This window comes from Vombatus ursinus, unplaced genomic scaffold, assembly GCF_900497805.2.
Source record: "Vombatus ursinus unplaced genomic scaffold, bare-nosed wombat genome assembly UNPS02009205.1, whole genome shotgun sequence".
NCBI lineage: Eukaryota > Metazoa > Chordata > Mammalia > Diprotodontia > Vombatidae > Vombatus > Vombatus ursinus.
Window position 1 is genome coordinate 35,697,814 of NW_020948983.1, and position 26,585 is coordinate 35,724,398.

The following is a 26,585-nucleotide window of genomic DNA, read 5'->3' on the forward strand; positions in this document are numbered from 1 at the left end:
GCCTTTTCTGATCTCCCCAGTTATGGAATCCTTTCCAATAGACTGTAAGTAAGGGCACTGACTATTTCACTTTTTCCTCTTTCAAATCCCTGTAGATTAAAATAATGTCATGAAATATAATCCTAATTATAATAGCTAACATTTATCTAGTGCTTTTTATATTATATTTGTACATGTTATCTTATTTGATCATCACAATATTTCTGAGATATAGGTGCTATTATTATCCCTATTTTATCCAATAGGAATTCAGTACTTCCCTTTGACAAGGTAGAACAGGTTAAGTGATTTGCCCAGGATTACATAGCTAAGAGTACGAGGTCTTCCATACTCCAAGTCCGGTGCTCTTATTCATTATACATCCTAGCTGTCTCAATATATGTTTGCTGAATTTAATTATTTCCTCCATTAAAGAAGTATTTCCAAAATGAAATTTAGAGACTACTGGAAAAAAGAGTGGCTAGTGTCACTGCATGGTTGACAGAATACCTCAGATCTATCTGTTCGACACAAAAGAAACCTTTTGACATAATGGCTGGTAAAATCTAATAGACCATTTTTTTAGCCATTATCTTGGGCAAATCACTTTCTTTCCTGGGCCTCAGTTTCCTTACCTGTAAACTGAGGACATTGGACGAGATCAGAGATATCAAGCAAACCTCTTGAGTGTAGCCCAAACCACATTAAAAATCTGATTGAGAAATACTTAACAAAATAAATAAGAATAAAATACGACATAGGTAATGCTAATTTGTGGTTTTCTAAGTCAATGTGAAGTCAGCAAGGTTTCTATTTGAGTGTGACACCACTAGACTAGGTGATTTCTAATGTCCTTAGCTCTAAACTTCCAAGACTGGTTGACTTACTGAATCCAATGCCTCTCCTCCAACTGTTCTCTGAAGAGACCACAATGTTGATAATCAGCTTCTCTGAGGAGTAGAGATATTCCCAGAGAAAATTCAGTGTCCCCCAAGTTGCAGCTTTTCCTTCTATTCCCAAGGGTCAGAATGCCCTAAATTTTATCATTCTTCTTGGCACATATGAATAGTGTATCCTCCTTTTCAAAACATTTTCACCTCATTTAATCCTCAGAACAAATCTCTCTTAAACTTGGGAAAGGTAGAATAGTGCTATGCTGTAAGAAATTATGAGCAGGTTGATTTTAGAAAAAAACACAAAAAGACTTGCATGAAATAATAAAGAGTGAAATAAGCAGAACCAAAAGAATGTTGTATATAATAATAGTAATATTGTTTGAAGAATAACTGTGAACGACTAAGCTAATCTGTGTAGTAAATATTCAAATCAACTACAAAGGACCTATGAAGGAAGATGTTATCCATCTCTAGAGAAAGAACTGATAAATAGAAGTATTCATAGTATGATTTTGTGTGTGTGTGTGAGTGTGTGTGAAATAGTGGCTTTCTCTAGTGCAGGGTGGGGAGGGAAAGAGTGAGACAGATCAGAACTTAAAATGTAACAAAAAATGAAATGAAAAGAAAAATAAATAAATCTTCCAGCTAGAAGCTTTCACCATCAAAAAATAAATAAATAAGAGGTTAGGAAAACAAAGAGAAGGTTGTGAAGGCTGTGTCCTAAGTTAGTCAGCCAAAGTTAGAACAGAGACTAGAACCTAGGCTTCCAGTTGCCTGGCTCCTGATGTGTGTGTGTGTGTGTGTGTGTGTATAAATATATATATATACTCATATACATATGTAAACATACGTGTGTATACATATATACAGATAAATAGATGTAGAGATATATAAATACCATCCTGTGACTTAACTTTACAGACAAATGCTTTTTGATCAGTGGTTGTAATAGCCATGAAGGAACTCTTCATGTGGAAGTGAGGTCACTGCTTTTTCTTTTCTTTTTTTCTTTTCTTTCTTTCTTTTTTTTTTTTTTTTTTTTTTTTTAGGATAGCCTAGGCTTAGAAGGGGAAGATATCAAGAATTTGGAAGCAAAGTTACTTCAAAGTCTTCCCCAACTCTGATGCCCTCCAGGAATTTTATAATAAAAAGAATGTGATAGATTTTAATAGGTTATGCAGCCTTTCCCTTTTCTTCTCTTGTTGCTCTGATGGGGCCCATTAGAGCAGCAGCTATAGACCTAGCAGGGTTCGGGCTCCTCCCACTCCTTTACAAAAGGGCACTGCTTCTGTATTGAGTCCTATTAAGAAATGAATGAAACAGAAAAAAGTCAAATTTAATACAGAAATCTTTCAAATCCTATTTATGAAAGTTAAAGAAAAAAATACACTAGCCTTCTACATGTGCATTTGGTGGAGTTGGCATACATTGCCTGTTGAAGTCTTTAGAAGGCATATCTGTCCAGGATGAACTTTTGTGATACAAGAAGATGAAGGTTCCTTCTCTCCAGCATCTATATCCCTGTCTGCCCCCTTGATCGGGAGATAACCAATCAATTAATGAACATTTATTAAATACCTACTTCTTGGCAGGCAATGGGAAATAAAAAGACAAAATCAAAACAATTCCTGCTCCCCAAAAGTTTACATTTTGAGGTTTGAGACAACGTGTACATATATAAGTTTATACAGAATATGTACTCAAAACAAATCCAAGATAATTTTGGGCAGAAGGTGTAGACATCAGGAAAGATGATTATTTGTACCTTTTCTAAAAATGATGATGCTTTCCACAGAAAGGCTACCTTGAAGCCCCAAAGATGTCAGAGAATGCAGAATGTGGAAATTGATATTGATTTCCCTAGAAGTGAAGAAAAATTTCCCAAGGGCCAGAGGCATAACTAGCTTAAGGGAATCATGGTTTTTCCTCAGAGCACTGAAAAAGGGAACTGGAGCAGGGGGGAAGGGAGAGATATTGACAAAGATGAGAAAGAAACCATTTCCCTCCACAACTCACCTTATGGTTCCCCAAAGGATCACAATGGAATCATCCCCTTGCCTATCCATATCAAGGTCCCATCATCTTAGCACACCCCTCTCCACATTCTCAAAAAATGCAGTCGGGATTTTCTAGGGCATTGCTCACTTCTTACCTGACTGTACCTGGGGTTAGTGTCCTCTGAACCACTGATGTTAGAACACTTTATCTCACCCCAACCTAACCTGCTCAAGTGAATTTGCCCCAGGCTCGAAAATTCCTAATTAGAGCTCTACAGAGAGCTAGAGTGAGTTGATAACTGAGAGCCAAAGTTAGACAGTCCCTCGACAGGCTCACTCAGGGAAGTAAGGAACACCCACTCAGATGTTCAGTCTCCAGGCTATCTCTCCCTAGAGATCAGATCAGCCAAGTTAGCTTTTAATGGCATTCTTCCATTGCTATAACTCAGGGTGATCCCCAGAGCACACAGGCCTGTTCAGCAAATTTGGTTCAGAAATGCTGTGTTCAGCATCAGGCTGTAAAAACTACCTCCCAAAGCTCACATCACATCAACAAGTCTTTTGGATTTGACAATGAGAAAAGAATGACTGAGTCTAATCCAAAATAATAGGGTCTCTTTGGGTTAGTTTACTCAAGTTGATGCCACAGAGCATCTCAGAAGTTGCTTCCCCTTTGTCATTAAATTAATCTGTGAATTTCCTGCTCAATCTCAGGTTCTACTACTCTCAGATGAATCCGCCTATGCAGAATAGGAAAGGGACTCTTCACCTTCTTGAGAGATTGAATTCCCTCCTCGTAAGTATGAGAGTAGCCTCCAAAACTGGGCCTTTTCTGACACCAGTCTTCCAACAGTTCAATTCAATCCAACAACAAAAAAAAATTATTAATCACCTACAAAGGGTAAGGCACTGTCCTAGATGTTAGAGACACAGAGAAAAAGACTCAGTTCCAGCCCTCAGGGATCTTATAGTCTAATGGGCAGATATAACAAACATATAAGCAAAAAAAAAAATATGATATGAGGTACAATGTGACAAGAACAATTGGAAAATCAAAGTTTCCTGGAAATACATGAAGAGAAAAAGAAAGGGAGAATATTAGGCTGGGAAGATCAGTGAAGGTTTCTTTTAGGAGGTGGCAAATAACCAGGGCATTTAAGTAAGAAATTACACCATACAGGGATGAAGAGAAAATGTGTGCTAGTTATAAGGAGTAGCCTAAGCAAATTCAGGGAAGCAGAAGAGGGCAAGGTAAGATTGGGGAATGGCCAGTGGGGATAGTTTCTTTGACATATAGAGTACACAAAGGGGAATAATAGCATACAACAAGATAGCAAATGTGGGTTGGAGCTAGACTGAGGAGAGTCTTAAATGTTAGAGTTAGAAAGGGAACAATAGGGAGCCAGTGAAAGTTTTTTTTTTTCGTTTATTTGTTTTTGTTTTTGTTTTTAGCCAGGCATTGTTATTGGCAGACTTTTGCACAGAAATAGGAACTCAACTTATGATTTCATGGGTAAAGTGAAATTTTGGGAGAGGAAATTCCCTCTACCAAAGCTGGTCAGCACCGTTTTTACAACTTATGGTCTTAATGATTTGCTAGGGTAGTGAAAGGTTAAGTGATTTGTCCAAGGTCACATAGCCAGTATGTATCATTGCGAGGAGTATCTCAGTGAAGAATAATATATAGGAATGTGAGGGAAGGAGGCCTAGGATGAAAGGAAATGTGCTCACTATGGAATAAGAATTCCTTAGGGCACAATGGAAGGGGTGGGCATGGTTGTAGTGGGATATTGGGTAGATGGGAAGGGTGGGGAGAATAGAGTTGAAGAGAATGGGGATGGGAGAAAAGGAAGCTGGAATTAGGATAGATTTCTCCTATATGTCTGGTAAAAATGGAGCAGTTTTATAAGCAGCAGTGTGACCAGTGAATATAAATAACTTTCTAAAAGTTTGGGAATAAATGGGGAGGAGAGGTGCAGAATGATAACTTGAGGAGATGACAAGATAGAATGAAGGTGTATTTAAGCAATGGGCTGACCTATGCTGGTTTTATGAAAAAAAGAGAATGATCAATAGAGCAAAGTCCTGGAGCATATAGTCAAGGATGGAATGAAGGGCACAAATAGAGGAGTTAACCTTGCAAGGAGGAGGACTCACCCTTCATTTCTAAAATCACTAGAAAGGAGTTCAATTCCCAAACATCTTAGATCTAACCACCCAAATATGCTTATTTTTTAGACACCAGCTACGAATTTTGACTTTTTGTTTTCAGTGTCTGGGATGGGGACTATACTGAAATGGAGCAGCTTTACATGCAACAATGCCTTTGAAAGGTAGAAAATAATTTTTTCACTTATTGATTTTTGTCTCCTTACCAGAGGTCACCAGGGTAAAAAGGGTAAAGGTTCAGCAATGACTGGAATGTGAATTACAGAAAAATTTCCAGTAATTGTGTAGCTGCTTACATGCTGTTTGTTACTTTATTTAAAAGGGGGGAGAGATTTAGTGGCATGGGGCTGCAGGCAGAAACACAGATTAAATGAGACACAGTTCCTACCCTCATGCAACTTGCAATATAAGGGGATGTGGTACATACATTAATAACTATAATAAAAGTAATACAAGATAAGTGTGTGAGAGTGGCACAAAGTGCTTCATGAATATTGAGAAGAGAAGGATCTTGATAGACTGGGGGACATTAAGAAAGGCTTCCTGGAGGAAATGGCATTTAGTGGAGACTTTAAAAGAAGTATGGGGTTTCTACTATACTATAAGCTCCTTGAGGGCAAGGACTTTGAACCTCCTTCAATGCCCAGCTTTGTGTTCTACCAATAGGAGGTACTTCATAAAAGTTTGTTGAATTGAACTAAACTGAACTGAATTGAACAGGTGTAGAGGGAAGGCCCTTCCTGGCATAGAGAACATGAAGGAAGGTACAGAGGAAGGGAAAGTGTGAGACACCATTTGGGCAAGTGATTCAGATTCATTGGATCATGGAGGAAAGAGTGAGCAGTAGTATTCAGGCTGGAAAGGTAGGGTGAATCCAGATTGTGACTCCTAGCCAGGCTATAGAGTATGAACTTTATTTTCACTTGGCCACAAAGAACCAGTTAAAAAATGGAAGATTTCACACAGTTTATTATCTGTCCTTCAAAACCTGTTCCTCTATGACCAAAGTGCTATAAAAAATGTGCATAGTCTTTGACCCAGCAATAGCACTTCTAGGGCTGTATCCCAGAGAGATCATACAAATGCGAAAAGGACCCACATGTACAAAAATACTTAGAGCAGCTCTTTTTGTGGTGGCAAAGAATTGGAAATTGAGAGAATGCCCATCAATTGGGGAATGGCTGAACAAGTTGTGATATATGAATGTAATGGAATACTATTGTGCTATAAGAAATGATAAGCAGGCTGACTTCAGAAAAACCTGGAAAGACTTGTATGGTCTGATGCTGAGCAAAGTGAGCAGAACCAAGAGAATGCTGCACACAATAACAGCCACATTGTGCGATAACTAACCTTGATAAACTTAACCCTTCTCAGCAATACAAGGATTTAAGACATCTCCAAAGGCCTCATGATGGAAAATGCTATCCACATCCAAAGAAAGAACTATGGAGTTTGAATGCAGATCGAAGCATACTATTTGCTATTTGTTTTCCTTCTGTTATGTTTTGTTTCCTCTTTCTGGTGGTTCCTCCTATTGGTACTAATTCTAACTTACAACATCACTAATGTGAAAATATATTTAATAGGAAAAAAACCTGTTCCTTCTTCTAATTTCACTGTTTCAGTTAGTAACACTACTGTTTAACTAGTTTCCAGTGCTTAAAACCTAGGTATTATCTTTGACTGTCTCTTTTTCTTGACCTCTCAAATCCAATCAATTCTAAATTTTGTCAACTCTACTTACAAAATAGCACTGGAATTCATCTGCCATAGCCCTAAGGATAGGCCCTTTCCCACATGCCTATGGCATTGCACTAGCCTCCTACCACTCCTTTCACTCTCTTTCTTCTGCAGTTCTCACCTCCTGCTACCACAAGACTTCTCTTTCTCATGGATCTGATGCTCAATACTTTCCAGTGGGTTCCTTTTGCCCACTCAGCAGTTTCTAGTCTCTTTCAATCTGACATTTAATAATCTTCATAAACTCACACCTTATGCACAGCTTCTCAGCCCAAGTTTTGGCAAGAGATGAACATCAATGGAACAAGAGGGCAAAAGATTCAAGAACAAAGTATAGTGTAGAATTGGGTTGGCTAATGATAGGGTCATCATTAGAAAGGAAAAGAAATGAAGAGTAGGAGTACTAAGTACTAAGAAAGTACTGATACCACTTCCCTTCATACACTTTGTGATCCCACCAAACTGGATTACTTGCCATCCCTTGCACCCAATCCCATACTTGGCTATCTTTGCTTCTTCCCTCGCTTGGGTTTCTATGCCTGGAATGTGCTCTCTCCTCTCCTCCACCTCCTACTATTGAACTCCCATGCATTCTTCACAATCTCCCTTCTCAAAGGTCTCCTTGATCTCTAGTCCAGCGATGGGGAACCTGCAGCCTCAAGGCCACAGTGTAGACCTTTGACTGAATCCAAACTTCACAGAACAAATCTTTTTATTAAGGGATTCAGTCAAAGGGCCACACTTGTGAGGACCTAGAGGGCCACAGGTGGCCTGGAGGCCACAGGTTCCCCATCCCTGCAGTCAATAATGAATTTTTTTCTATTTGTATTTCAGAGTACTTTGTTTTGTGCCTCTCTTATATTTACTACAGAGTTTATAATATCCTTATTTTTTGTGAATATCACTGTGCATGATATGAGAGCATGAAAGCTACAAAGGACCTCCAATATCCAATCCAATCTCCTTAGATGAGAAAACTGAAGTCTATGGTTTTTTTTTTTCCTTAAATTTGAGAAACTGTAGTAACCAAGCCAGTTACATTGTTCAACTGGGACTTTGCTAATAAAAAACTCCATAGAGACTAGCCCCTGGTATTCATCTATATGGGCTTACACTCTGAAAAATACACACTCAGCTCTTGATTATCCACTTTAATGAAGCAGACAATGGTGCAGAGAACCTTAGACATCAAATAACTCTCAAGTCTTTTATGTTTGGCTTTCGATTACGTAGAATATACTCCATAATCATAAAATGATTTTGCAGAAGACTTACTCTCTCATTTACACTTTACTTAAAACATTATTAAAATAAGTTTAGAGTGCCTGAGCATGCACTGACTGAATGGTAGGCAGAAACTGACCTAGGATGAAAAATTAGCTATGACTAATCCAGAAAGTGGAGAAATCAAGGTTGAAAATAAAAAGAATTACAGAATATTTTCAAAAGAAATGTTTTATCACAAGTGTAGTGAGCACTAAAAACTATCCTAAGATACACTGTAAGTGGTTATTTATAAATAAAATGTGACTCAGTTGATGAAAATGTCCAATTCACAGTTAACTATAATTAAAGACTGCTAGTTACTAATGTCCAAAGATAGCAAGGGCAGGAGGAGAGTAAAAGAACAGTTAGCAAATTAATTGACTGCATTTCTGTTTAGTCCTCTGCTGCCAAGACTATTTGTTTTAAAAGGACTTCTATTTATTATAGCCCTCACTAAAATAAAGTGTATTTTGGATTTCAAAATTGTGTTTGAATTTTACTAGCCTTTCATTTCTTTAAATATTCATGTTGGTGAATGGATTTATGATCTCATTAATTTGGGAGTTCTCTCCAGCCATGCAGATCACAATTCTTCCCTGCCTACCCATCCAGAGTATTTCTTGCCCACGTCCTCCCAAAGGCTCACCACAGAGATCCACCTAAAAGTAGGAGAGGCCTTTGTTATGGACATATTTTGCCTGGCTCTTCTCTAGCAACACATCTGGAGGAATGAGGTCTGTGGGATGTTGGAAAAGATCCCTAGAAGTTGTAATTACTTGAGATCTAGGCATATAACTGGATCTCCAGAGGGGCAGGCTCCCTCTCTGACTTACTTAGTGTAGGCATCTGGTTCTTAGGTGGGAGGAGGCTATAGCAAGAAAAGGAAGGGAATGGAGAATCATACAAGAGGAGCACTCCGCACCTAGTACCCAAGTTATGCCAGATCTTGGCCAGTCTTCCCAGCTTGATGCACCTGAGTGGTCCCAGGCAACAGGAAACTCAATTCGTTGGAAGAGGGGACAGATATTTTAGAGGGAGGAAAAGGGCCTTGCTCAGGTGTGTCTGATTGATCTCCAGCCTTTGATGTCACAGCACTAATGAGCCAGATTGCATGGCAAATTCAAATTTTAAGTATGGGAGATTCCTGACAGATTGCAACCAAGGGGTGCTAAATAAGAAAAGATATAGGTAGCTATAAAAGTGACAGCCTATACCAAGAAAGGTGAGACCTGAAAAAACAGAGGGATTTTTTTGGACTATAGCACATGTCAATAGGAAGATTAGTTGAAAGAAATGGGAATGCTTAACCTGGGGAAGAGGAGAACAGGGGAAATACGGTAGTTAACATCAAATATTTGAAGGATAGTTATGTGAATGAAGAATGACTCTTATTTTTCTTGGATCCCAAAGGGAGGCAGATTCTTGCTAAATGAAAGGGAAAATATAACTACAAAAATGACCTAAAGAGAGTTAGATTGTTTCATAAGTTAGTAAATTCCCTAACACTGGAGGATTTCAAGTAGAAGCTGAATAGTCATTTGTCAGATTGTCATCAAAGGGATTCACTTCTTGAAGTGAATTCATCTTTCATTCTCTGTATTAGGCATAATTGCCAACTAAAGATCAACTAGATAGGAATCTAAAACATTTCTGAAATTAAGTAATTGGGAAAATCCAACCCAAATTTGGGTGGAAACCTTGTAGCGTATTGATGGAAGAGTATGGAGAAGAGCCACACAGGATACGTAGCCATGGACGAGTTGCAACCTGTATCACTGGAAGGAATACTTACATCAGAGAAGCAGTGTGGCATAGTGTGCTGGACTTTGAGGCAGTAGGACCTGGATTTTGATCCTGACACCAACACCTTCTAGCTTAGTGACCTTGGGCAAATCACTTAATATTTCTGAACCTCAGTTTCCTCATCTATAAAATGAGGGGATTTTACTAGGTGAACTCTAAGGAGCTGTTTGTCCTTAAACCTATAATGCTATGATCAGTAATGTCATAGAGATATTGAAGTATCATTGAAAAAAATGTCATTTCATTTGCAAAATATGATTTATACCCAACTTTTCAAGAACAAATCTATAAAAGAAAGAAAAAAGAAAGGAAAAAAAGAGGGTCATGGAAGCAATTTTTTAATGCACAGAAAAAGGCCAGAAGGTCAGATAAATAGGACAACTTTGAAAATTACATGCTGAATGTATATGTTTGTCCAAAGAAAAATGAGCTGTTTAGAGATCTGCAGTTTCATATACAATCCTTGTTTCCTCTTCTACTGTGACTATGAAAATGCTCATTTTATTTGGTGTTTCCAAAGTTCTGAATAAAAAAAATTAAAAACAAAATAAATAATATTGGGGATTATGAGGAAGAGAGAGAGAGAGAGAGAGAGAGAGAGAGAGAGAGAGAGAGAGAGAGATGGCTAGATATTGTATCTCCAGCACCTAGCACAGTGGTACCAGCACTGTAGTTAAGTGCTTAATAACATAAGCAAACACTTCTACCCTCAAGAAGCTTAACATTTAAATGGCAGAAGACAACACAATGGGGGTAAGACAGTAGGTGAGAAGAAGAATGAATCCAGAGAGAGGTTCTAGGTATAAGTTAGGTGAAACATGGCTAAGGTCCTACCTAAAATGATGGTCCCTGGGAGGAACACATCAATCTAGAAAAAGGTTTCTTTAGAGTGTCAAGGCAGCTGACAAAGAGAAATCTAGAGAAACAGTTGGAGGCATGAGTGAGGTAATCATAATTAAGAGCTAGAAGAGACCATAAAAGGGACTTACCCAGTCCAAAGCCCTCATTTTTTAAATGAGGAAGCTGAGGCCTAAATAGGTTAAGCAGATTGCCCAAGATCACACAGTTAATAAACAAGGGAACCAATACTTGAACCCAAATCCTCTCACTCCAAAATCAGCCCTTTTTTCCATGGCACTAATGGGACCTCTCAAAGTATCTAACATAACAGCTACAACCTGATTGCTCTTTTTGTGGTCATTCTCTTACAGACTTAGCATAGATGGGAGATGGTAATTTTGGTTTTTAATAGTCAATTTTCATTTGCTGACAACTAAGTTAAGACCAAGAGGCATCATGGTAGAAACCTGGTATTGAAACCAGGAAGACCTGGGTTCAAGTCCTGTCTGTCTCTGACTCATACTAGTACCGTAACCAAGGGTAAGTCATTTAACCTGTGTACCAAACAACTTCTAAGATTATAAATTGCAGGATGTCAGTCTGTATCCAGTGAGAGTTCCCTACATTGATGAAATCATAAGTCTTGACCAAAAATAAGCAACCCACCCCTGACTCCAACACTATTGCATTACTCTGACCTCCACAAAAGTCCTGCTCTCCTGCCTCACGGTGGTATGGTGGATACTCCAAGGCTCTGCCATTGGAGCACAAGGTTCTACCAAGTTGGAAAATCTTCACAGAAGTCTGGTAGTGGTTGTAGACTATATCAGTTGTCAGAGGACCACCCAAACTAAGTATGGAATAGTTCATCAAGAGAAGTCAGGTTACTAAGTAATGAATTATTTTGCCATGACGACTCATGAATATTATTGCTTCCACAAACAACAATAAGACCTTATATTTCGTATTTCATGGTTTTTTTAAGGTGCTTTCAGATCCATTATCTCCCTTGATACCAAGTACAAAAGAAAAGGAAGATGTATGGTCTGAAATTTGTGGAGAGAGCAGATACACACTTAAAGATGGCTTAAGGACAATAATGGAACAACATATAAACAAGTCTAAATTAATGTAGAAGAAAATTAAGTATGAAGTGCGGAGAGGGCATACAGTAACAGAGTTGTCAGGTGGTGTTAATGAGGTATGGCAAATCACAGGTGTGCTTACTCCACACCTTAAGACTGAGGCTAAGTGAAGCTTCCTGAAAATGGGACTCTTCAGAAGGAACAAAAAGGATACATCTTACTGTTAACTCATTCTGACTTACCATCATGAAAAATGACTCCCAAAGGTGGACCCTCTTGGCAAGTGGCAAGAATGAGAGTTGCTTCCTCCGTGAACAGCTCTCCAGACTGGGGGATCTCTTGACTGTTGAACAAAGCTTTGCAAAGAGGAACTGGGTTTATAAATAATGCATTTCCTTTGTCTTGCAGGAATTCTGGAGGCAGAGGTACAATCAGATCAGCTGTGAACAGCTTACATAGCAAATCTAATAGGTTTGTAAATTAGATTTTGTGTTCATTTGTTTTTGCTGTAAGGCAGCTATTAATCTGCTTCTCTTCTTTGCTGGCTGGTGCCCTTCTTACTTAGTGAACAGATCTGTTTTGTTTCATTTCTGCTTTCCATTTCCCTAATCACTTTTTTTGGGGGGTGGGAGATGGGGAGAACTGTCAATGTAAGATCACTTACAAATGACCCAAGGTCTGCATATGCCAAAGATGGGAAATATGGGAAGGCAGCAGTTATGTTGAGGAGATAAAAATCAGAATCATATTAGACAGCTTTGGATATCATGGATCAAAACTTGAATTTGCATATTTACTATGAAACTTGAATCCTACAAAATTCCAGTATAGGTCACAATATAAACTCTTCAGCAAAATTGACAATCTGTTGGAGAAAAACACAATCACTCTCTGGTAAGGAGTTCGAACAAAGAGTTCAAGATGTTAGCTGAAACTACTTAAAACGTTTGGGTATACAGAAAGCAATTAGTCTGAAGGAACATTGATCATTTAATATGTATTCAATATTCCAATAGGGCTTTTCCTCACTTGGCCATAGTGGAATATTTGACCATATTAAGAGCTGCATGTGGACTAATCCTGAGAAATGTGGGAGATTTCTGACAAAGTAATTTCTCCTGCAGAATCTCGTAGATCCACCCAAGATTAACTAATACTTCCTTTAAAAAAAAATAATCCTCCTTTTACAAATTGTAAAGATGCCATTGTTTCTGACTTGTTTTGGTCATGTAGCAATTCCAAGGTCATTTATTTTATTACAATGATGTTGACCAAAGAAGATACAGAAAAAAAAGAGAGCCCTCTGAAACTTTTTGTATCTGAAGTCATTGTGCCAGCTCAGAAATTTGAAAAGTCTGGTTCATAAAACTGAGATTATCCAAGTAACCATCACAAATGGCCCTCGTAGTTCCTTCCTAATGCTTCTAACCAACCAGGCTTCTAAGCCTAAAGTATTTAAGGAATTGGGGCTGGCTTTTTGAAGGTTCTTATTACTTCTCTCTTATAACAAGGTCATTGTGCCATGCTAGCATAGCAACCAAATTTGGAGCTACAGACCTGGGTTCTAATACGTGTCCTTATACAAGAAAACAGTCCCCGACACACCTCCATTCTAAAGAAGATCACCTTCATCGGGGTTCTTAACTTTTTCTGTACCATGGACCCCTTTGGCAGTCTAGTGAAGTCAACAGACCCATTCTCAGAATGATATTTTTTAATATATAAAGTAAAATACATAGGATTATAAGGAAATACAATTATATTGAAATAAAGATATAACTTCCTAAAACCTATCTACAGACCCTTTGGAGGAGGTGGGGTTCTAGGTACCCTAGGTTAATTAAGAACCATTGCCTTAAGACCTCTTACATGCCATAGCACCACCCAAATTTATCCACCCATCTAATCAAACAGTAGCAAAAAATGTCCATTCCTGTTGTGCCTTGGATAGAGTGGGGTGTAGGCATCCTTCCTGTTGAGGCAACCCAAAACATCCTCTGTGTATGTGTCAAGCATTTTCTAAGGCATAAAGGCATTAGGGCTATTCACATGGATTCTGATACCTGATGATAATGTCAGTCATTCTGTGTGGTCATCAGGCCTATCGTAATAAAATATTGAAATGCTGCCATTTTTTATGCCACTTGATGTAAGCTGCAGTGAAACATGGGCATTACAACTGTGGTCTCGTGATATTGCTGGCGCCCTGGGCCTACTGCCAATAAATGGGGTCCTACCCAATTCTCATAGGTATTTCTGTCAATAGAGTACATAGGGTACTTCCAAACCCCAGGAAAGTTCCAAAAGGAGAGGCCCAAATTTTAGTCACCACTCTCCACATCAACTTTGGAAGACCTACATGACGGTGAAGTCAAGACAACGAGCCAGGGCCATCGAGGGAAGAAGTAAAAGCTGGTACCAATAAAAACACAAAAGTGAATTTCTACTCAGCCCATCTGCAGAAAGCTAAGGAAAAGAACAGGGCTTAAACCTTGTGGGGGGAAAAAAAGAATTTCATGTTTTTGAACTTGGCTTGAAGCCTCAGAGTAAAGAGTTCTTTGATTTGGACTCTTGAAAGGCCAAGAATTTGGCTTCTCAAATCTGCTTAAAATTCTACCTATCCTCACCCCAGACAAAGGAACAGTTCTCTCCCGTGACCCAGATGCTCTCTACGTGCATCCTGTAGTATCTAGGTTGAATATTATATCCTGTATATAAATACAACTATAACCTAGTTTCTCAGAAACCCACTGGCATAGATCACAAGCGTATGAAGTTAAGAGAGTGCAGTAATACCTGGTGTTTGAGGAAGGAAGAAAAAAGAAGCATTTAATGTACACATAACCATGTATCACCCTGTGGAAACAATTGACCCCACTGTTGCCCCAAGGTCTGAAATCTATTACCTTTGGCTATAATTCCAAAGCAATACAAGCTTTGGTGTACATTTTCATTGTCATTTGTTTTGTTTTGTTTTGTTTTTTGTTGTTGTTTTTAAACCATCCTATCAAGGTGAGTTAGCGTCATGTGGTGGAAAGAGTGTTAGATTAAGAGTGAGAAGAACTGGGTGTCAATGTGAGACTCTGCCACTTACTATCTGTAAGACCTTGGGTAAATCATGTCACCTCTGTTCCTCAATTTTTTCCTCTGTAAAATGAGAGGGTTGGACCTCTAAGGTCTCTTCCAGTTCTAAATATATGGCACTGTGCTTCATTAAGAATTAAAGTATCTGGCATATGTATTTTTCTTCCTCCAATTTGAACCACAGAGGCACCCAGCTCCACTAGTGACTGCTAAATTTCACAGAGGGTAAGGGAGTAGGGGGTAAGGGGAACCCCTCTGTGGCCAACTCATTGCCCACCGATAGAAAGGGCAGCTTTACCAACAAGGAATGTGCTTGGTTTGTACCTGAGGGAAAGTAAAGGGAGTGGGAGTAGGGGAGAGATAATGTGTACATCGTAAAAGACCCATAAGCTTCCATACCTCTAGGTAATCATAGCAATTTTGCCTTTCTGAAGTTTACATTCATGCCAGAGCAAAAACAAAACTATTAGAGATGTCATCGGCATGCTAACAGATCCTGTCTCTCTTTTTCTGGTTTGTGGTGTGTTGTTTTTTTTTCCTCCCCAGAGTCGAAGTTGTAATAAATGGCTCTTCGTCTCCAGCTGTTGCTGACAGAAGTAATGAAAGTGCAAAGCACAACATTAAGCCAGCCCCAACCACATGGAGACACAACCAGACCCTGTCTTTGAAGATCAGGTATTGGTAATTACTTATAGGACAAGAGACAGATTTGGCCCTCTTCAGCACAAGCTGGCAAATTGCCTCTCTTTATCATCGAAAGAAGTCAAGATAGAAATAAAATGTTTACCTCCTGCTGAGGCAGGCTTCATCTGGAAGTGATCAGTCAGAAATATGAATCTCTGTAGCCTAGCAGCCCAGCAGGTGTATGGTATCATAGTAGAACTAGGAGCCAAAAGAGGAGAATGGGCTGTGAGAAAGGTTCAAGGTTCCACAGAAGTGAGTTATAGGGGGCAACATGGGAGGGGGAAGGAGAAAGGGTGTCCACTTAGCTTGAGCTGTTGCCCTCTGGTTGAGGACACCAGGCAGGAGTGACTCCCAAGTTAGGCCAATCGAGGGGCAGGTCCATTTGGCCAGCCTGCTACCTTCTTCAGTATATCCATATTGGCATTGTGCTAAATTTCTGGTGTATAATGTTTTCGTGGTTTTTAAGAAATCAAGAAGATTCACCAAATTTGGGGCTGAGGTGTGAATCACAGCTGTAGAAAATCTGCCATGGTTTAAACATAAATGTCTTTAAAAAGGCAAAGTCCCCATCTTAAACTCATCCTAGTCCATCATTGGATTACTCTGGATCTATCTATCTATCCTTACCCATAGATGAAGAAGGCATTGCCTCTGTGATACGTATACAGGATCACTGGACAAGCCTTGTACCTGCCTTTGAGTTCTCAATGAGAATCATAGGCCCTCCCCAAATCCTCCCTCTCCTACTGGCTGTTGCCTGAAATTCTACTCTTTAATGCTGGAGGTAAGTAGATAGCGCAGCAGACAAAGTGCTGGCCTTGGAGTCAGGAGGACTTGAGTTCAGATCTGATCTCAAGATGCTGTCTGTGTGACCCTGGGTAAGTCACTTAACAATTTCCTCATATGTAAAATAGGGATAATAATAGCACCTAACTTTGAGGGTTGTTGAAAGGACAAAATGAGCTATAAAAAAAGTAAAGTGTCATATAAATGTTAGCTATTCTTATCATTATTATTATTATTATTATCCTTTAAGACTTTGCTCACTATTATGATACCCCTTAGAGAGCGGCTTTATGTCTTTAGCAGTCATTTACTTGTTCATAGGAATAAAGAATCTAATTACAGGTTTTCAGGAGAAAGAAGGGTATGTAGACAATGAGATCAAGCCTAGCATTATTCAGTTATAAGCCCTTTGAGAGCTGGGTCAATGTAGTATCTACCTTCATATTCCCAATACCTAGTATGGTACCTTGCATGTAATAGATACTTAATAATTTATTTAATTGAATTGGTGCTACAGAAAGTAGAAGAGAGTAGCAAACATGGAATCTGGGGACAGCATAAAAAACTTTACCTAGGTCACAATTTTGTCTAGCAAGGACCTGGAGTATGGCCTTTGAATTAGAGTTGAAATAGAAAATGAGATTGTAGGAAGGTATGAGGGAAAAGTAGCAGTCCTACCATCCAGGCCTTGGATTTCAGGTTTTTGGGATAAAGAGATCTTGGATAGAATGAGAAGAGCAAATTCTAGAAATACATGATCTCCAGAGGATATGTAGAACGGGAGCAGAAGCAGAAATGAGCAGCCAAAAAAATCATCTGAAGAAGTAAATTTCTCTCTCTACCACCTACCTTTCCTTTCAACAATTCTTCCTGCAAGGTCCCTGGTTCTGCACTCCCCAGCTCCAGCTTCCTGACAGCTGCAGGCCCATATTACTGATCCCTTTAATAAGAGGCACTGTGTTGTCATTAAGACCAACTGTGAGTGAAATTGTACCTCCTCTTGCCAGCTCAGCCTCATCTGGGTTTCCTCCTTTTATTCCCCTTTATCAACTGCCAAAAAAAATCTGATCATTCCACTGAAGGCACAAAGCAGAGAAGGTACTCTGGCTTAAGGACCTGAGATTGGGGTACGTGGGCCTGAGAAGGGAATCACACCCTAGGGAACTGTGATGAATTAGTTGTCAAGGAGCTTGGCCCTTCCCATCTTAGGGCTCTTAACTGTGAGCCCAGAGGATCCCTCAGTATGAACAATTTGCCTTCACCCAAGGGGAGGGACAAATCCTTTCAAATCCAGGCAATTAGTCATTGAAATTATTCATAAGAAAAGATTGTTCAAGTCATTTGAAATAATGTTTAATAATTGATAGTAATTTCTGGTAATTAATTAGAAATTAATTCACTCATGAAGGTCTTTATTTGTGGGCTTTCTGGGGGTTCTCTATGCTTTTAAATACTTTGGGGGTGGTAATTGCAAGGTTCTTAGCCATTTCCCAAACAAATTAGTGCTTAGTTGAGTTACATAATCCTTGGTAAGCACCAGTAAATAACAACAATGCTTCCATTTTCCATCGAGTACAAATTATTAAGTGCAAGATTTCTCTGTGTGTTAGAGAAAATTCTCCTTCATTAATTAAGAAATAGAATCAATGGAAGAGGAGAGGGGGTGGTATCCCTTCCAGGCTTCCCTTGCCCTACTAAATATCAGGGCTCCCATTGGCCTGGCCTGCAAGAATCCAGGGTCAACTGAAAGCTTTATGCCTCTCAGGCATCGTTTTTCCTATCTGCACAGCAGAGATCATAGGATCACAGATTTAGAACTGGAAGGGACTCATAGGCCATTTAGCCTAAGTCCCTAATTTTACATATGAGAAAACTGAGTCGAATAGAGGTTAAGTGATTTGCCCAAAGTCACAAAACTGGTAAGTTACAGAGGCAAGATTTCAATCTAAGTCCTCTGTCTCCTGGCCAAGTCTTCATTCTGCAGTCCTAACTCTGATGCATCCTTGGGACATGGAGGTGACCCAGGTTTCTCGAGGACGATGGCATCAGCACATGAATTCTGGCAGATCCTACCAAGCTGGCAAGGTGTCAAGCTTGAGTCCAGTGATAGAATGTACATCTGTCATCTAAGGGTCAGGCCAGCTAGGCTTGGAAAGGCTCATCACCAGAAGGTTGGCCACCAGGTGATAAATGTTCTCAACCGTAGTAATTCATGAACTCTTCTACTGAGGGATTACAGCCTTCATTAGTAGAGGAAGAATTGCCACAAATAAATTCATTGATTCTTGAAAAATCAAAGTAAAATTTTTTTAAAAAAATAAAGTAAAAAAATCTGGCTGATGATATTGAGTAGTTGTTCATATCCACAAGGTGCTTAGAGATCTTATAATGAAATGAGCTCTATAACAATGAAATCTCTCTCTCTCTCTCTTTTTTTTTTTTTTGTTTATTTCATTCAAAGGTATTCAGCTTCTCCTGAGTTAACAACAGTTAACATTTATGTCCAACTATTATGTTTCAGGCACTTTGCTAAGCACTTTAAAAACATTATTTCATTTGATCCTCACAACAACCCTGGGAAATAAGTGCTACTATCATTCCCATTTTACACATGAGAAAACTGAGGCAAAAATAATTTGCAAACAGCTAGGAAGTATCTGAGGCAGGATTTAAACTCAGGTCTTCCTAGCTTCAGACTGTATTTACTGTGCCACCTAGCTGCTCCTATATGAACTTAGGCCATTTCATGTAGCCATCTCTAATACAAACAATTCCTCTCTGCTCATACTCTATTATATTGTAAAGGTGTCTTTGTTGAATCCTTTAAGGTGAAGTCTTAAAAATATGATCTCATGATCCTAAGAGAAACCAACCAGATAGCAGGTTCTATCTTTTCCCAAAAGCTATGGGTCATATTACTTTCTAGCCAGACTGGCCAACTTTCTGTTTCCAGACTCAGCGTGCTATCTCCCACCCCCAGCTTTTGCATAGCATGTCACCTGTGCCTAGAATGCATTCCTTCCTTACCTATACTTAGAATCCTAAGCTTCCTTCAAGGTTCAACCTGGGTGACATCTCCGACAGGAAGCCTTCCCTAATCCTCCTAATTATTAGTGTTTTCTCCATCCTCAAATCGTCTTCTACGTGTTGTATCCCCCTAATAAATATAATCTTGAGGGCGACCACCGTTTTTCATTCTGTCTTTCTATCCCCAGTACCTACCATGTTACCTTCTGCATAGTAGGTGCCTAAAAAATTGTTTTTGAATGGAATAGAATTGAAGACAACCCCAAACCTAGTTAATAGTCATTGGATCATTTGTTGAATCTCATGGACTACAGATCTGGAAGAGACCTAGAGGTCATCTCCTATGGGTACGACCCACAGTTTAAGAAGCACTGAAGGGGTCATGAGTGGAAAAAGTTTAAGAAACCCTGAAATCCAACCCCTTCATTGAAGCCTAGAAAAAAAAAAGTAGGAGGATTGCTCCAAACAATAAAAACAACACCTAGACCTTTTCGACCATGAACCAAAACATATTTATTTGTAAAAACCACTGAAATATTATAGAATAGAGAGGCGCATCAAGTAACCTCTAAAAGTTGACTGTGCAGTTTCTTTTGATGGCAAGTCCTTGAAATTTTCAAAAAAGTACAAGGTGCCTCCACAGGCCATTGTGCAAGTTGACCAGTTGACATCTGAGGTAGATACAAGAATTTAGCAGCACACTTTCCTCCCCAATCTGGAGAAGAAGCTGTCCAGTCAATGTTCCCTTCCAATTTACCACAGAAGGGATTGGGATAAAACAAAAGATACATGCTAATTAGAAGGCAAAGAAGAATTGAACTCTGACTTCCTAGTCTTATAATCAGGACCCTACCCAGTGTCACTCCTTGTCAAAGATGCCCGAGCATAGGATAACTCAAGGATCTGCCTTCTTTTTTTAAGAGTAGTGTGCCAAGGTTCCAACCTAATCAATTCTAGTGAGCTAGAGGGGCACACTGACTTGGCAGCTTCCTCTCTAGATTGGAGAAGGAAATTTGAGTCTCCAGCTCTTAAAACAAGTGGCAGCTGTCACATCTGCCATAGGTGTCAGAGTAAGGGCCCAACTGTGGCAGACAGCCCACCTGCCAAAGAAAATTGGTCCTTGGGTCATCTTTAGCACACCTGCTGTAGGTAGTCAACCTCTGCCCCAAACCCATTAGCCAAGATTACCTCCAAGGGGTTAGCATGCAGCTGCCTACCTTGTTTGCTGAAGAATGGCTGGTTATCAGACAAAAAAGGGGTAGGTACATAATGGGGAGGGGGGAGAGGGTGGGAAGGAAGAGAAAATGCAGCACTGAGAGAACAGTCAGCAAGAGAGGGCTACATTAGGGAGATGGGATGAAAGAAGGAGACCCTTTTCTGTCACTTACATATGTGGCTTTGTTTTTCCAGGAAGCAAATCTTGAAGTTCCTAGATGCCGAAAAAGACATATCAGTGCTCAAGGGGACCCTGAAGCCTGGAGACATCATCCACTATATCTTTGACCGAGCTAGCACCATGAATGTGTCTCAGAACTTGTATGAACTCCTGCCCAGAACTTCTCCCCTGAAGAACAAACACTTCAGGACCTGTGCCATCGTGGGCAACTCCGGGATTCTGCTGAACAGTGGCTGTGGGCGGGAGATAGACACTCACAGCTTTGTTATAAGGTAATTCCCCGAAGGGTAAGTCACACTTGAAGCTGGCCTGGCAGATAGACCAAGAGTTGTCAGATGAGTAGAGTAGAAATAGAACTGATAACTCTTGGTTTAATCAGTCCATCTGTCCGTCTGTCAATATTTATTAAGCACTTTTTATGTGCCAGGCATTGTACTGAGCACTGGGAATATGAAAGGAAGGCTAAATTGTGATGTCCCTGCCCTCAAGGAAATCCTATTCTAATAGGGGAGCCAACATCTATGAACATACAAGATAAATAGAGAATAGATCATGGGCTCATAGAGTTAGATTTAAAGGAAATGTAGAGACCAGCAAGCCGAACCTCATTTTACAGATGAGAAAACTGAGGCTGTCCTCCTGTGGAGCAATGTACATAAGGATTTCAAAGCATTGGAATGATATAAAATGCAGTGCACTCTATATTACTTGCAGAAGTTACATTTGTGCCAGAATCTGTGATTTCTTAGGTATAGAGAGTTCATGGCATGAAAATCCCTCTGCTAGTGACAATTTAGTTGTAACTAATAGTCTAAGAGAGTTACATAGAGAACTGAGATGTTAAATAACTTATCCACGGTCACACAGCCTGGGGTCCATTCAAAGACAGGTCTTCAACCCAGTTTCTCTTGACTTTTAGGCTGGTCCTTTCTCTTCTGCCTAAGATCGTAGGACTGTAGATTTAGAACTAGAATGAGACATGGAGTCAACTAGTTCAACCCCTTCATTTTACAGATGAAGAAATTAAGGCACAGTGAATCTAAGTGACAGCTAAGGTCACACATTAAGTGGTAGAGCCGGGATTCACACTCAGGTCCTGTAGCTCCAAGTCGTAAGAGTTTTTTCCATGTAATATGTTATCTCTCAGTTTACCTATTTGAGCAAAATTGAGTATGAGGATTTTGACCCTGCAACCAGTCAATAAATATTTACTAAGTATCTTCTATGTGCCAGGTACCGTACAATGCTCTGAGGATACAAAAAGAGGCAAAAGACAGTTTTTACCCTCAAGGAGCTCACAATCTAATGGCGGAGACAATGAGTAAGCAAATACTATACTCGGGATAAATAAGAAATAATTAAGAGAGACAAGACACTGGGGAACGGAAAGGAATAAGCATCTATGTAGCACTTACTGTGTGCCAGGCACTGTGCTAAGTGCTTTACAAATATTGCCTCATTTGATCCTCACAGCAATCCTTCAAGGAAGGTGCTATTGTTTTTTCACTCTTACAGTGGAGAAAACTGATGTAAATAGAGGTTAAGTGACTTGCTTAGGGTCACACAGCTAGTAACTATCTGAGGTCAAATTTGAACTCGGGTCTTCTGACTCCAGGCCCAGTACTCTATCCACTATGCCACCTTGATGCCCAGAATTCTAGGCACCAAAATTAAGAGAGGTTGGAAAAAGCTTCCTGTAGAAGACGGGATTTTAGTTGGGACTTAAAGGAAGCCAGGGAAGGCAATAGGCAGAAATCCTACATCCTTTCCCCTCAACCCCTTCCTCCCATATTTCACCAGCATGGGCATTTGAAAATAGTCATCTCACTCAAAATAGAACATCCGTCCTGGTGCCTTAGAGACACTGTAGGGACAGGTGTCCATGTTATTCCCCAGATGGAACAAGGTCATGGAAATTCTGGATGTTTCATTCTGCACAAGTCACCTCCCATGGAAAATTTCCTTGGGGCCATCTCAGATTTCCTAGGCCTAGAGAGTCCCCATTCCTGTCTCAATACTGCCATATTGAGATTTCAATTTCGGGATATGGAAAGAAAAAAAATTGTCTTTCAAGGGTTTGATGAGTTTGGGGAAATATTGAGCCTGAATCATATTTATATAATATGATTATATAATTATATAGCCTATATAATTTCCGATGAAATTTTTAAAAAGCGTTTATTAAGTTCCCATTATGGGCCAGACACAGTGCTAAGCACTTTACAAATATTATCTCGTTTGCTCCTCACAGCAACCCTGGGAGGTAAGTGCTATTATCATCCCCATTTTTACAGATGGGAGAACTGAAAGAGACAGGATCTTTCCCAGAGTCACACAACTAGTCTGAGATTAGATTTGAACTCAAGTCTTCTGACTCCAGATCCAGTGTTCTATCTACTATGTCACCTGGCTGCTTACAAGCATTTATTAAGAGCCTGTGCCAGGTACTAGAGAGATATAAACAAAACTCAAAACAAAGTCACTGAACTCTAAGAGCTTGCATTTTATGACGATTAAAATCAATGTTCTCTTGATCATGACTTGATATATCTTGCAGAGTGCCCAGCAGAAAATGGCAGAAAGCTAGGAGAATAAAAGGGGGGATTTAAGATTTCTAATAAATCAAGTTATGTCAATTCCACATAGCTGCCATAGTGATTTTCCTAAAATTTATGTCAATCCCCTGCTCTATAAATTCCACTGGACCCCCGTTTGACTCTAGGAGCAAATATAAACTCCTCTCCTTGCCATTTAAAGCCTTTCAAAATGACCCGATACCATCCTACCTCTCTAGACTTCCTTTATAATATGCCCTTCCCAGTCCAGTCAAATTGACCTTTTTGCTGCTCCTCACGTCCCCATCTCCATACCTTTGCACTGTCTGTCCTTCACTCTTGGAATGTACACCCTTCTCCCCACCCCACCCCCACTTCTTAGAATCTCTTGTTCTCTTTAAAACTCAGCTCAAAGCATCACCTTCTACCCAGCACCTTTCCTGATCCCCCCCAACCCTTGGATTCCTCCCTCCCAAAATTATCTGAATTTATTTTGCATAGATTTTTACATGTTTATTTGTACATCCATCTCCCCCAACAGAGAAGAGGGGCTATTTCATTTTCAGCGCTGTATGTCCAGTGTCTGGCACAGCAAAGGCACAGAGTAGGCGCTTAATAAATACTTATTAATTGATTGATTTAGCTAAATTAAAATGGAGGGAAACAGCTGGAACAGGAATTAGCATTGAAATAGCAGGTAAGCCAAGGACAATGTAACAGGAGCAACGCTGGTCTGAGAGTTAGAGTTACCCTAGTTTGAATGCTCGATCCACCGTTTCCTGCTAGTCATGTTATATTAGATGAGTCGCCGGGCTTCTCTAGACCTCATTTTTCTCAGTATAAAATAAGGGGGCTGGACTAGATGACTTTTAAGGCCCCTTCTAGTTCCAGAGCTGTGATGCCGCCAACAATAATAGTTATTACTTTGGTGTCGCACGTGTAGATTTACAGAGTGCAGGTATTATAATCCTTGTTTTTCAGCTGAGGAAACTGAGGTTGAGAAAGGAGAATTGACTCACTAGTAATTGGCAGGACTCAAACCCATGCCTTTGGATAGTTGTCCGGTGTTCCTTGTAGTATTCAATACCTCACCCAATACAGTCAGATGTGACAAAGAACCATCCAGCAACAGTTCCCATGGAACACAGAGGCTGCAGTACCTGTGTAGACACCATAGTTCCACTTCACACACACACATAATTTCATTTTAATAATTCATAAGTATTAACAAAGCTTGCACCCAAATTGCAAACCCTGGTCGAGACTAGTCCCCTTTCCAGGTCACCCATGGTCTCACCGTTCTTCATCCACATGCATGCGCATGAAAGGCAGTGTGGTCTAGTGATAAGAACCCTGGAAAGTCAGGAAACCTAAAGTCTAATGAAAAGCTATCACTAACTTTGATACACAGAGACTGCGGTACATGTATACATGCTATATTTCTACTTCACACATTCAAACATAATTTCTTTTTAATATCTATTGATTATTAACATTGTATAGTGTTCATACAATGAGGATATACAGGAGAGACAATATGACAGAGGGATTGGGGGGTAGAGGAGACAGCTTCTAAACACACTACAATACAAATATGTTCTTAGGGGATAATGTGTGTGTGTAAGAGGGGGTGTGTGTGAGTGTGTGTGTGTGTGTGTATGTATGAGAGGTGTGTATGTGTGTATGTATGAAAGGTGTGTGTATGTGTGTGTGTGTATGAGAGGTGTATATGTGGGTAGGTTGTGGGTGTGGGTGAGGGAGTGTGTGTGTAAGTACTTAGACAGGAAAGGACTCCAGATCCCAGTGTACTGCTCAAAGAGAAAGCCAATCTTTTATCTTTAAAGTCCATGCCTAGCAGGTGCACATGGATTTGTGTGCATCCAGGGCTGATTTATGTGTGTGCTCAGAGGTCTGCAAGTCTATTATGGAGACATCCCAGCCATTGTAAGAGACACAAGGATGACAACTGTATGACTTCTGCCCTTGGATTAAAAAAAGGCTAAACCGATCTCCCAACCAACAAGGTGAGGTCGATCATTTTGCATTGCTTCATTCCCCTCATTCCTTTGCCACCTGACTAGAGGCACTTAATAGATCAAAATCCCACACTAATAGAGAAGCAGAAATAAATGATCCTAATAGCAGCTCTTGTTTACTTAGCAACTCACCATTTACAAAGCAATTACCTCCCAACAACTCTGTGAGATTGTAAAGAGGGTACTGGTATCCCCATTTTACAGATGAGGAAACTGAGGTTCAGAAGTATGAAATAGTTTGGCTAGAGTCACACAGTCGGCTGAATTTTTGTTAGGCCCTTGCTGTTCCTATAGGACTATTCTGATCCATCCAAATTCCAGTACCACTGAAGAGTCCTTACTGGGAGGAGAGATTTTTCAGGGATAAAAGTTCGCCTTTGAGCTCTTTGGCCCACTATGGCAAGAATGGCACCACCACATAGGAGCCCACAAGTGGGTGATTTTCTCCCTACTTGCTATTTATTAAGCACATACTATGGGCAAAATACTGTGCTAAGTATTAATATTGTTCTCAACTAGTTCTTGTTGGCCTTTCCTTAATCTCATGTCCATATTATGTTCAATCAATAATCATTTATTAAGTACCTTCTATGTGCCAAGCACTGTGCTAAGCTCTGGGGATACAAAATGAGGCAAAAGACAGTCCCTACCCTGAAGGAACCTATTATCAAATTAGGGAGACAACATACTAATAAATATATACAAAGCAAGCTATATACAGGATAAATTAACAAAGGAAATTAACAAAGGAAAGGCACTGGCATTAATAGGGGTTAGGGAAGGCTTCCTGTAGAAGGTGAGATTTTAGTTGGGACTTAAAGCCAGGGACGTCAGTAGTGGGAGTAGTTCTATTCAGGATATGGGGCAACTATAATAGGTGGGTAAAATAAAGGTAAAAACAAAATCAAGAAATGTCAGAGGGTCTTTCAGAATCCAGGTCCAGTGCTCTATCCATTGTGCCACCTGGCTATTTAAAATATTTATGAGAAACTGTGTGGCATAGGGCAGTGAAAGTGAGTCTAGATTTAAGACTTGCCTCTCAGATATAATGGCTATTATCCTGGGCAAATTATTTAAAGTTTCAGTCCCACCACCCCTCCGACTTCTTCCCCCACCCCTACTCCCCCCATCCCACCACAGCAACTCTCTAGGACTCTAAGTTTGCCCTATTTATTGCAAATTATGTGCTAACCTGCATTAGTAGAGAGAATCTCCTATACCAGTGAAATCATAGTGTAG

The 26,585-nt window shown here is 39.8% G+C and overlaps 1 protein-coding gene across 1 annotated transcript in view; it reads left to right on the forward strand.

Annotated features, from left to right (window-relative positions):
* Window positions 1-26,585, forward strand: part of ST8SIA2 (ST8 alpha-N-acetyl-neuraminide alpha-2,8-sialyltransferase 2) — an 89,807-nt gene that overhangs the window by 38,330 nt on the left and 24,892 nt on the right. The window contains exons 2-4 of the mRNA XM_027851389.1: window positions 12,187-12,249; window positions 15,409-15,537; window positions 20,770-21,027. Of these exons, the coding sequence (XP_027707190.1) occupies window positions 12,187-12,249; window positions 15,409-15,537; window positions 20,770-21,027 (450 nt within the window). The remainder of the gene's footprint in view (window positions 1-12,186; window positions 12,250-15,408; window positions 15,538-20,769; window positions 21,028-26,585) is intronic.